Genomic DNA, 12,568 nt, shown 5'->3' on the forward strand with positions numbered 1-12,568 from the left:
GCGCTGGCTGTCCACTCTATCTATTCCTCTTAATATCTTGTATACCTCTATCATGTCTCCTCTCATCCTCCTTCTCTCCAAAGAGTAAAGTCCTAGCTCCCTTAATCTCTGATCATAATGCATGCTCTCTAAACCAGGCAGCATCCTGGTAAATCTCCTCTGTACCATTTCCAATGCTTCCACATCCTTCCTATAGTGAGGTGACCAGAACTGGACACAGGACTCCAAGTGTGGCCTAGCCAGAGTTTTATAGAGCTACATCATTACCTCACGACTCTTAAACTCTATCCCTCAATTTATGAAAGCTAACACCCCATAAGCTTTCTTAACTACCCTATCTACCTGTGAAGCAACTTTCAGGGATCTGTGAACATGTACCCCCAGATCCCTCTGCTCCTACACACTACCAAGTATCCTGCCATTTACTTTGTACTCTGCCTTAGAGCTTGTCCTTCCAAAGTGTACCACCTCACACTTCTCCGGGTTGAACTTCATCTGCCACTTCTCAGCCCACTTCTGCATCCTATCAATGTCTCTCTGCAAACTTCGACAATCTTCTACGCTATCCACGACACCACCAACCTTTGTGTCATCTGCAAACTTGCCAACCCACCCTTCTACCTCCACATCCAATGAAAAGTAGAAGTCCCAGAACTGGTCCTTGTGGGACACCACTAGTCACAACCCTCCAATCCGAATGTACTCCCTCCACCATGACCCTCTGCTTTCTGCAGGCAAGCCAATTCTGAATCCACCTGGTCAAACTTCCCGGGATCCCATGCCTTCTGACTTTCTGAATAAGCCCACTGTGTGGAACCTTGTCAAATGCCTTATTAGAATCCATGTAGATCACATCCACTGCACTACCCTCATCTATATGCCTGGTCACCTCCTCAAAGAACTCTATCAGGCTTGTTAGACACAACCTGCCCTTCACAAAGCCATGCTGGCTGTCCCTGATCAGACCATGATTCTCTAAATGCCCATAGATCCTATTTCTAAGAATCTTTTCCAACAGCTTTCCCACCACAGACGTAAGGCTCACTGGTCTATAACAGTCGTCCCCAACCTCCGGGCCGCAAACCGATACATTGCCGTGAATCATGCCCCGGTGCAGCAGTAGCCGGGACGCACCCAGCACATCTTTAAGAAAAAAAGCTGAAATAAACAAGCTAATTAATTAGATGCCACCCAGCACGTAACTGTCCGCCCTGATCAGTGGCACCTAATTAATTAGCTTGTTTATTTCGGCTTTTTTCTTGAAGATGTGCTGGTTGCGTCCCGGCCACCGCTGCAACGCTGCATTCTTCGTGGCAATGTATCAGTCCGTGGCCCGGAGGTTGGGAACCGTTGGTCTATAATTACCTGGACTATCCCTGCTACCTTTCTTGAACAAGGGGACAACATTTGCCTCCCTCCAATCCTCCAGTACCATTCCCATGGACAACAAGGACATAAAGATCCTAGCCAGAGTCTCAGCAATTTCTTCCCTCGTCTTGTGGAGCAGTCTGGGGAATATTCCATCGGACCCCGGGGCCTTATCCATCTTAATGTATTTTAATAACTCCAACACCTCCTCTCCCTTAATATCAACATGCTCCAGAACATCAACCTCACTCATATTGTCCTCACCGTCATCAAGTTCTCTCTCATTGGTGAATACCAAACAGAAGTATTCATTGAGGGCCTCGCTCACTTCCACAGCCTGCAGGCACATCTTCCCACCTTTATCTCTAATCGGTCCTACCTTCACTCCTGTCATCCTTTTGTTCTTTACATAATTGAAAAATGCCTTGGGGTTTTCCTTTACCCTACTCGCCAAGGCCTTCTCATGCCTTCTGGCTCTCCTCAGTCCCTTCTTAAGCTCCTTTCTTGCTACTCTATCTTCCTCAATAGACCTATGTGATCCTTGCTTCCTAAACCTCATGTATGCTGCTGTCTTCCACCCGTCACCCATGGTTCCTTCACCCTATCATTCTTTATCTTCCTCACCGGGACAAATTTATCACTAACATCCAACAGAAGATCCCTAAACATCAACCACATGTCCATAGTACATTTCCCTGCAAAAACATCATCCCAATTCACACCTGCAAGTTCTAGCCTTATAGCCTCATAATTTGCCCTTTCCCAGTTAAAAATGTTCCTGTCCTCTCTGATTCTATCCTTTTCTATGATAATGCTAAAGGCCAGGGAGCGGTGGTCACTGTCCCCCAGATGCTCACCCACTGAGAGATCTGTGACCTGACCGGTTCGTTACCTAATACTAGAGCTAGTATGGCATTCCCCCCGGTCGGCCTGTCAACATACTGTGACAGGAATCCATCCTGGACACACTTAACAAACTCTGCCCCATCTAATCTATTGGAATTAATCAGGTGCCAATCAATATTCGGGAAGTTAAAGTCACTCATGATAACAACCCTGTTATTTTTGCACCTTTCCAAAATCTGCCTCCCAATCTGCTCCTCAGTACCTCTGCTGCTGCCAGGGGGCCTATAGAATACTCCCAATAGAGTAACTGCTCCCTTCCTCTTCCTGACTTCCACCCATACTGACTCAAAAGAGGATCCTGCTACATTAGCCACCCTTTCTGTAGCTGTAATCAGTGGTGAGGAAGACAAATGCAATGTTAACATTCATTTTAAGAGGACTAAAATATAAAAGCAAGGATGTAATGCTGAGGCTGTATAAGGCACTGGTGAGGCCTCACTTGGAGTACTGTGAGCAGTGTTGGGCCCTTCATTTAAGAAAGGATGTGCTGACACGAGAGAGGGTCAATAAAGAGGAGGTTCATGAGAATGATTCCAGGAATAAAAGGGTTATCATATGAGCAGCGATTGAAGGCTCTGGGCCTGGGTTCACTGGAATATATAAGATAGATATGGGATCTCATTGAAACCTACCAAATGTTGAAAGGCCTAGATTGAGTGGATGTGGAGGATGTTTCCTTTGGTGCATGAGTCTAGGATCAGAGGGCACAGCCTCAAAATACAGTGACTCCCATTTAGAACAGAGTTAAGGAGGAATTTCTTTACCCAGACTGTGGTGAATCTGTGGAATTCATTGCCACAGGCAGCTGTGGAGGCCAGGTCACTGGGTGCATTTAAGGCAGAGATTGATCGGTTCTTGATTAGTCAGGGCATGAAATTAGGAGGAGGAGGTAGGAGAATGGGGTTAAGAGGGAAATGAATCAGCCATGACAAAATGGCAGAGCAGAATCAATGAGCCAAATAGCCTAATTCTGCTCCTATGTCTTATGGTCTTTAGTACATGGGAGTAAAGGAGAACGAAGGCATGCAAAACAAGATTTAGAACCATAGAAAGAACCATAGAAACTACAGCACAGAAACAGGCCTTTTGGCCCTTCTTGGCTGTGCCGAACCATTTTCTGCCTAGTCCCACTGACCTGCACACGGACCATATCCCTCCATACACCTCCCATCCATGTCTCTGTCCAATTTATTCTTAAATGTTAAAAAAGAACCCGCATTTACCACCTTGTCTGGCAGCTCATTCCATACTCCCACCACTCTCTGTGTGAAGAAGCCCCCCCTAATGTTCCCTTTAAACTTTTCCCCCCTCACCCTTAACCCATGTCCTCTGGTTTTTTTCTCCCCTTGCCTCAGTGGAAAAAGCCTGCTTGCATTCACTCTATCAATACCCATCATAATTTTATATACCTCTATCAAATCTCCCCTCATTCTTCTACACTCCAGGGAATAAAGTCCTAACCTATTCAACCTTTCTCTGTAACTGAGTTTCTCAAGTCCCGGCAACATCCTTGTAAACCTTCTCTGCACTCTTTCAACCTTATTTATATCCTTCCTGTAATTTGGTGACCAAAACTGAACACAATACTCCAGATTCGGCCTCACCAATGCCTTATACAACCTCACCATAACATTCCAGCTCTTATACTCAATACTTTGATTAATAAAGGCCAATGTACCAAAAGCTCTCTTTACGACCCTATCTACCTGTGACGCCACTTTTAGGGAATTTTGTATCTGTATTCCCAGATCCCTCTGTTCCACTGCACTCTTCAGTGCCTTACCATTAACCCTGTATGTTCTATCTTGGTTTGTCCTTCCAACATGCAATACCTCACACTTGTCTGTATTAAACTCCATCTGCCATTTTTCAGCCCATTTTTCCAGCTGGTCCAAGCCCCTCTGCAGGCTTTGAAAACCTTCCTCACTGTCTACTACACCTCCAATCTTTGTATCATCAGCAAATTTGCTGATCCAATTTACCACATTATCATCCAGATCATTGATATAGATGACAAATAACAATGGACCCAGCACTGATCCCTGTGGCACACCACTAGTCACAGGCCTCCACTCGGAGAAGCAATTCTCTACTATCACTCTTTGGCTTCTTCCATTGAGCCAATGTCTAATCCAATTTACCACCTCTCCATGTATACCTAGCGACTGAATTTTCCTAACTAACCTCCCATGCGGGACCTTGTCAAAGGCCTTACTGAAGTCCATGTAGACAATATCCACTGCCTTCCCTTCATCCACTTTCCTGGTAACCTCCTCGAAAAACTGCAATAGATTGGTCAAACATGACCTACCACGCGCAAAGCCATAACAACAGGAATACTGCAGATGCTGGAAATTCAAGCAACACACATCAAAGTTGCTGGTGAACGCAGCAGGCCAGGCAGCATCTCTAGAAAGAGGCGCAGTCGACGTTTCAGGCCGAGACCCTTCGTCAGGACTAACTGAAGGAAGAGTGAATAAGGGATTTAGCCATGTTGACTCTCCCTAATAAGTCCCTGTCTATCCAAATGCTTGTAGATTCTGTCTCTTAGTACTCCCTCCAATAACTTACCTACTACCGACGTTAAATTTACTGGCCTATAATTTCCCGGATTACTTTTTGATCCTTTTTTAAACAACGGAACAACATGAGCCACTCTCCAATCCTCCGGCACCTCACCTGTAGACAGCGACATTTTAAATATTTCTGCCAGGGCCCCTGCAATTTCAACACTAGTCTCCTTCAAGGTCCGAGGGAACACCCTGTCAGGTCCCGGGGATTTATCCACTTTAATTTTCCTCAAGACAGCAAGGACCTCCTCCTTTTCGATCTGTACAGTTTCCATGATCTCACTACTTGTTTCCCTTAATTCCATAGACTTCATGCCAGTTTCCTTAGTAAATACAGATGCAAAAAACCTATTTAAGATCTCCCCTATTTCCTTTGGTTCCGCACAAAGCCGACCACTCTGATCTTCAAGAGGACCAATTTTATCCCTTACAATCCTTTTGCTCCTAATATACCTGTAAAAGCTCTGGATTATCCTTCACTTTGACTGCCAAGGCAACCTCATGTCTGCTTTTAGCCCTCCTGATTTCTTTCTTAAGTATTTTCTTGCACTTCTTATACTCCTCAAGCACCTTATTTACTCCCTGCTTCTTATACATGTCATACAACTCCCTCTTCTTCTTTATCAGAGTTGCAATATCCCTTGAGAACCAAGGTTCCTTATTCCTATTCACTTTGCCTTTAATCCTGACAGGAACATACAAATTCTGCATTCTCAAAATTTCTCCTTTGAAGACTTCCCACCTACCGATCACATCCTTGCCAGAGAACAACCTGTCCCAATCCACGCTTTTTAGATGCTTTCTCATTTCTTCAAATTTGGCCTTCTTCCAGTTAAGAACCTCAACCCTAGGACCAGATCTATCCTTGTCCATGATCAAGTTGATCCTGTACATGTGACATTAATGTGATGGGAGGACTATGATTCTTGGGTGTTGCAACAGTCTGCTTCTATAAAATCACTTTCAGCTAGATTCAGTAACAAATTCTGCCTGATATGGGCTATACCAATTCTAATTTCTATTACCTATGTTAGAATTCAAATATGGCACACATAGATAAAAAATGAAATTTAACTGAAATGAAACACAATATTACAAACAAACAGTGACAAAACTCATATCTTTCATACAAGGTGCAACTTTATACTGTCTTTTGGATATGAGACTACTGTGCGATTACCAAAAATTTTACATTGTTGCTTGCTTTGGTAATTGCAAACAATTTAGATATTTAGGAGCAGTAATCTGGCCTCCTCTTTTTCTCTTTCCTTAGATTTACAGTACTAAATTCCAAAAAAAAACACTATCCAAGTCCCTCCAAAAACACAGTCCTGCCTGTATTGGATAGTGGCTTCAGGGCAATGCAATTTCTGACACCACTGGAAACTTCCCACTCACTCTATTTGCTGAAGACATTTAAAATGTAAATATCTCAACAAGATTTTTCATCAGAAAGTTGGGTGATGGGGAAAGATGAGAAACACAGAAGAAGGGAGGGAAGTGGGAAGTAGAAAGGGAGAAACAAGTAGAGAAGAGAGAAGAGGAAATAGGTAAATAATTTATTTATTTAGAAGCAGCAGAGAAGACAGCAATTAATACCATTTGTCCTCCAGAATTCTCACAGTAGTCTGTGATCCTTGAATAGAAAACTTGATCATTCCATGTAGGACTCCCTCATTGTCCTACCCACACTCCACTCTTCCAACTACTCAAAGGTTTGTTATGTATTTGGGACCCAAGAGGTTATCTTCAATTAGTATGTTTAATTGATTGAAGATGTCAGTACCTGTATATCCTGTTTGCTATTTACAAAGAAAATTGTGAATCTGATTTAACTTCCTTTTTGCCTTGTAATATGATGATATCATAATTTCACTGTGATTAATTTTATGATAATTATGTAATTGGTTGCTATTATAGGTGCTATATCACTTTAGCTCAAGCCTTGTGGATGTATATGGGAGGTGCCCCTGCTGGACCTGCTGGTACAGGCAAAACCGAGACTGTGAAGGATATGGGCAAAGCTCTTGGAAAATATGTTGTGGTGTTCAATTGTTCAGATCAAATGGATTTCAGAGGATTAGGAAGAATTTTCAAAGGTATATAAAAGAGCAAAAGTGCATTATCCTTTATAAAATGAAGGAAGGAGTCTATATGACCGTGTCTGAATTATTGTTTATTACTAACCCACAACAGAATATATGTTGAATTTGATGTGTATGATTTATTTCCTCTACAATAGCAACACTGAATATAGATCAGATCATCACTTTGCTGGAACATTAATATTAATTTAGCGACATATGCTGGTGATATTAAATCTGATTCTGATTCATTCTGCATGCGTGACCTTTAGACTTTAGGCATTTTCTGCTTCAATTTGCAATTCTATTTCAGTTGTACTAAACCTCTGAAATGATTACATGAAAAGATGAAAACAGCTCCTGTAACACCTTATGTACCTAATTGACTATGTTTTCCATATAAGTTCAAACAGAAATCATAACTATACATCTTACTACCTCTTAAAAATTCAATCCAATTAGTCAGAAAACATTTACTCTAAACAAAACCACTGACTTTGGAGAAACAGTCCCTTTGGCCCACCATATTCATGCTGACCTTTTTGCCTATCTTTACTAATCCCATTTTCCTGCATTGAAACTATATCTATCTGTACCTTGGCTATTAAGTGTCTCTCTAAGTGTCACTTAAACGTAGAATCTACTTAATTCCATTACCTTTTCTGACAGCTAGTTTCAGATGTCAATCATAATCTTTTATCAGTTCTTGCTTTTCAAAATACTACTTAATTCACCTTTAATCAGTTCTCCCACTGATTAAAGGTGAATTAGCCTCATCCCACTTGTCCCACCGTCCACCATCTCCTCCATCATCATTATACAAGAAGCAATTTACAGTGGCCATTTCTTTGGGATGTGGGTGGAAATCTGGGCACCTAGAGAAAACGACCATATCCACAGGGAAAATATGTAAACTTCACATGGACAGCGCCTGGGATCATGATTGAGCCCAGGTCTCTGTCGTTGTGAAGCAGTGGCTCAACTAGCCACACCACTGTTTGCACATTCTTCCTTCTTTGGTATTGAGGTTGACTTACTTTCATTCTTTTTTTGGCTTTGAAGTGACTGATGACTAAAGTGGGAATGGAAGTGTTTCGGTAATGACCGGGTGGTGGTGGTTGCAGAGCAGGTGTGTAGACTGGGAATGTTGCAATCTTTCTGTAATTTAAATTGGGCTTCCTTATTCTCGAGCTGAATGGACCTAAAGTTCTCAGTGCTAATCTTGAATATTCCTTTTCTGTTTTCAGTGGCATAAGGATTTCCATAAGTCACTGTGGATATTACACAATTTAAGGAGGATTTGACAACATACTTGAATATTCCTTTCACTTTAAAATCTCTCGCTAAATCAATTCAGCCACATTAATATTGTAGTTAAAAGGGCATGACCAATGTTGTAGTGATCATATTCTGAAAAAATTGATGCCTTTCTACTATTTTCACTGCACAAGTTAGGAGTGTGACGAGATTAACTTTAACCTGAGGACACTTAGGAGTGTTGATGTGCAGATGGATCTCAGGGTGCAAGTCCATAGCTCCCTGAAAGTGACAACACAAGTTGATAAGGTGGTAAAGAAGGTGGGTAGTAGGCTTGCCTTCATCGTTTGGGATATTGAATGGAAAATTTGGTATATCATGTTGCAGCTGCCAGAGGCAGGTACAAACCTGCAAATGAAAAAGCCTTTGGACAGGTTTATGGATCGGAAATAAATACATAAATAAATATGGGCCAAATGCAAGAAAATAGCGGAGAGGCATCTCACCAACACACCATATGCCTTCAACCTGTCAATCTGCACAGCAGCTTTGAGTATCCTATGGACACAGACCCCAAGGTCTCTCTGATCCTCTACACTGCCAAGAGTCTTACCATTAAAGCTATAGTCTGTCTTGTTTGCCTCTATGGTCCCTTGCCCACTCTTTCTCATCTGAAACATAGAACATAGAAATCTACAGCACATTGCAGGCTCTTCAGCCCACGGTGTTTTGCCAACCATGTAGCCTACTCTAGGATCTGCCTAAAATTACCCTGTCGCATAGCCCTCTATTTTTCTAAGCTCCATGTACCTATCTAAGAGACTCTTAAAAGACCCTATTGTATCCACCTCTACCACCATCGCCAGCAGTGCATTCCACACACCCACCACTCTCTCTGTGAAAAACTTGCCCCTGACATCCCCTCTGTACCGACTTCCAAGCAGCTTAAAACTATGCCCCCTCATGTTAGCCATTTCAGCCCTGGGAAAAAGTCTCTGGCTATCCTCATGATCAATGTCTCTCATCATGTTATACACCTCTATCAGATCACTCCCCATCCTCCATCGCTCTAAGGAGAAAAGGCCAAGTTCACTCAATCTATTCTCATAAGGCATGCTCTTCAATCCAGGCAACATCCTTGTAAATCTCTTCTGCACTCTTTCTGTAGTATCCACATCCTTCCTGTAATGAGGTGACCAGAAATGAACACAGTACTCCAAGTGGGGTCTAACTGAGGTCTTATACAGCTTTAACATTACCTTACGGCTCTTGAACTTAATCCCATGGTTGATGAATGCCAACACACCATACGCTTTCTTAACAACACTGTCAATCTGCACAGCAGCTTTGAAAGTCCTATAGACACAGACCCCAAGATCTCGCTGATCCTCCACACTGCCAAGAGTCTTACCATTAAAACTATATTCTGCCTTCAAATTTGACTTACCAAAATGAACCACTTCACATTTATCTGTGTTGAACTCCGTCTGCCACTTCTCAGCCCAGTTCTGCATCCTATCAATGTCCCACTATAACCTCTTGACAACCCTCCAGACAATCCACAACACACCCAACCTTTGTGTCATCAGCAAACTTACTAACCCACCCTTCTACTTCTTCATCCACGTCATTTATAAAAATCACAAAGAGGAGGGGGTCGCAGAATAGATCTCTGTGTAAAACCGCTGGTCACTGACCTCCACGCAGAATACAAACCATCTACAACCACCCTTTGCCTTCTGTGGGCAAGCCAATTCTGGATCCACAAAACAAGGTCTCTTTGGATCCCATGCCTCCTTACTTTCTGAATGAGCCCCGCGTGAGGAACCTTATCAAATGCCTTACTGAAATCCATATACACTACATCCACCGATCTACCTTCATCAATGTGTTTTGTTACATCCTCAAATAATTCATTCGGGCTTGTAAGGCATGACCTGCCCTTGACAAAGCCATGTTGACTATCCCTAATCAGATTATGTCTCTCCAAATGCTCATAAAACCTACCTCTCAGGATCTTCTCCAACAACTTGCCCACCACTGAAGTAAGACTCACTGGTCCATAATTTCCTGAGTTATCTCTACTCCCTTTCTTGAACAAGGGAACAGTATTTGTAACCCTCCAATCCTCTGGTACTTCTCGCATCCAGATTAATAATGCAAACATCATCGCCAGAAGCTCAGCAGTCTCCTCCCTTGCTTCCCACAACAGCCTGAAGTATATCTCGTCCGGTCCCAGCAACTTATCTAACTTAATGCTAACTTAACTGAAAACCCTTCATCCAGAAGCATTAAATATCTGGCCTCGCTATCTTTGTCTAACATTGCCAGAAAATGAAATATCATGCTTCCACGTCTTTCAGTGCCTGCTGCTCCTCTGCCATGTTCATAAACTGGTTAAATTTAGGTAAGTACTGTTACATACATCTAGACCCACTTTTTGTCAACTCTGCTCTTAAACACATCTCCCCCATTTCACGTACATCTGCTCTCACTCCATCCTCCCGCCACCCCACTAGGAATAGGGTTCCCCTGGTCCTCACCTACCACCCCACCAGCCTCCGGGTCCAACATATTATTCTCCGTAACTTCCGCCACCTCCAACGGGATCCCACCACTAAGCACATCTTTCCCTCCCCCCCCTCTGCATTCCGCAGGGATCGCTCCCTACGCAACTCCCTTGTCCATTCGCTCCCCCCCCCATCCCTCCCCACTGATCTCCCTCCTGGCACTTATCCGTGTAAGCGGAACAAGTGCTACACATGCCCTTACACTTCCTCCCTTACCACCATTCAGGGCCCCAAACAGTCCTTCCAGGTGAGGCAACACTTCACCTGTGAGTCGACTGGGGTGATATACTGTGTCCGGTGCTCCTGATGTGGCCTTTTATATATTGGCGAGACCCGACGCAGACTGGGAGGCCGCTTTGCTGAACATCTACGCTCTGTCCGCCAGAGAAAGCAGGATCTCCCAGTGGCCACACATTTTAATTCCACATCCCATTCCCATTCTGACATGTCTATCCACGGCGTCCTCTACTGTAAAGATGAAGCCACACTCAGGTTGGAGGAACAACACCTTATATTCCGTCTGGGTAGCCTCCAACCTGATGGCATGAACATCGACTTCTCTAACTTCCGCTAATGCCCCACCTCCCCCTCGTACCCCATCTGTTACTTATTTTTATACACACATTCTTTCTCTTACTCTCCTTTTTCTCCCTCTGTCCCTCTGAATATACCTCTTGCCCATCCTCTGGGCCCCTCCCCCCCTTGTCTTTCTTCCCGGACCTCCTGTCCCATGATCCTCTCGTATCCCCTTTTGCCTATCACCTGTCCAGCTCTTGGCTCTATCCCTCCCCCTCCTGTCTTCTCCTATCATTTTGGATCTCCCCCTCCCCCTCCAACTTTCAAATCCCTTACTCACTCTTCCTTCAGTTAGTCCTGACGAAGGGTCTCGGCCTGAAATGTCGACTGCACCTCTTCCTAGAGATGCTGCCTGGCCTGCTGCGTTCACCAGCAACTTTGATGTGTGTTGCTTGAATTTCCAGCATCTGCAGAATTCCTGTTGTTTTTGTAATTTTTCTTGCTTTGATTGGTTTTCTTTCCATGTTGTCTCACAAATTTGCTTTCCCTTTACAATTCTACATTTTTAATCTTTATTTGGTTTCCCATCTTCTTTCCAAGATGGTTTAAAACTTATCCAATATTTCAATCAAAACTGTCCATGAGTATATTTACCTCAGCCCTGTTTATTTACAACCTATTTGCCTATACAAATTTCCCTTCTCTAGATCTAGTCTCAATGGTTCAGTAAGCTAATGTGTCTTCTACTTCACCATTTTTCCAGCCACACATTCCCAACACAGTTCTGTGAAGTACAGAAGAATGTAAGGATTCAAAGTAGGAGTAAGCCATCTGCAGTAATTTTTCACTGGTACAAGCTGATCATCGAGTCATATAGCACTGAAACAGGCTCTTCAGCCTTACACATCCATGCCATTCAAGGTGCTTGTCTGAGATGGTCCAATTTGCCTACACTTGGCCCATATTCCACTCAACCTTACCTATCCAAGTGTCATCCTTAGTTGCAATTGTACCTCCCTCTACCACTTCCTTTGGCAGATCCTTCCATATGGCCACTCCCCTCTGTGTGAAAAACTTGGCACTTACATTCCCTTTAAAACTTTCCCCTCTCACCTTGAACTTACACCCTCTTTTAGACTCACTCCCTTGGGAGTGACCATCTGTCTTCAGTGCATTCAAGAAGGTTGCTTGAAACAGAATGTGGATAGTCTAGCTAGAGGAAGGACTATGTGAGGCTTTGTTTTGGGAAATGAGCCTATATAGGTGACTGACTTTTCAGTGGGAGAGCATTTTGGGA

At 43.3% G+C, this 12,568-nt stretch overlaps 1 protein-coding gene across 1 annotated transcript in view; it reads left to right on the forward strand.

Moving 5' to 3' along the window:
* Nucleotides 1-12,568, forward strand: part of LOC134357440 (dynein axonemal heavy chain 8-like) — a 1,088,497-nt gene that overhangs the window by 619,968 nt on the left and 455,961 nt on the right. The window contains exon 44 of the mRNA XM_063069028.1: nucleotides 6,765-6,943. Within this exon, the coding sequence (XP_062925098.1) occupies nucleotides 6,765-6,943 (179 nt within the window). The remainder of the gene's footprint in view (nucleotides 1-6,764; nucleotides 6,944-12,568) is intronic.

Source organism: Mobula hypostoma, chromosome 2, assembly GCF_963921235.1.
Source record: "Mobula hypostoma chromosome 2, sMobHyp1.1, whole genome shotgun sequence".
Lineage (NCBI taxonomy): Eukaryota > Metazoa > Chordata > Chondrichthyes > Myliobatiformes > Myliobatidae > Mobula > Mobula hypostoma.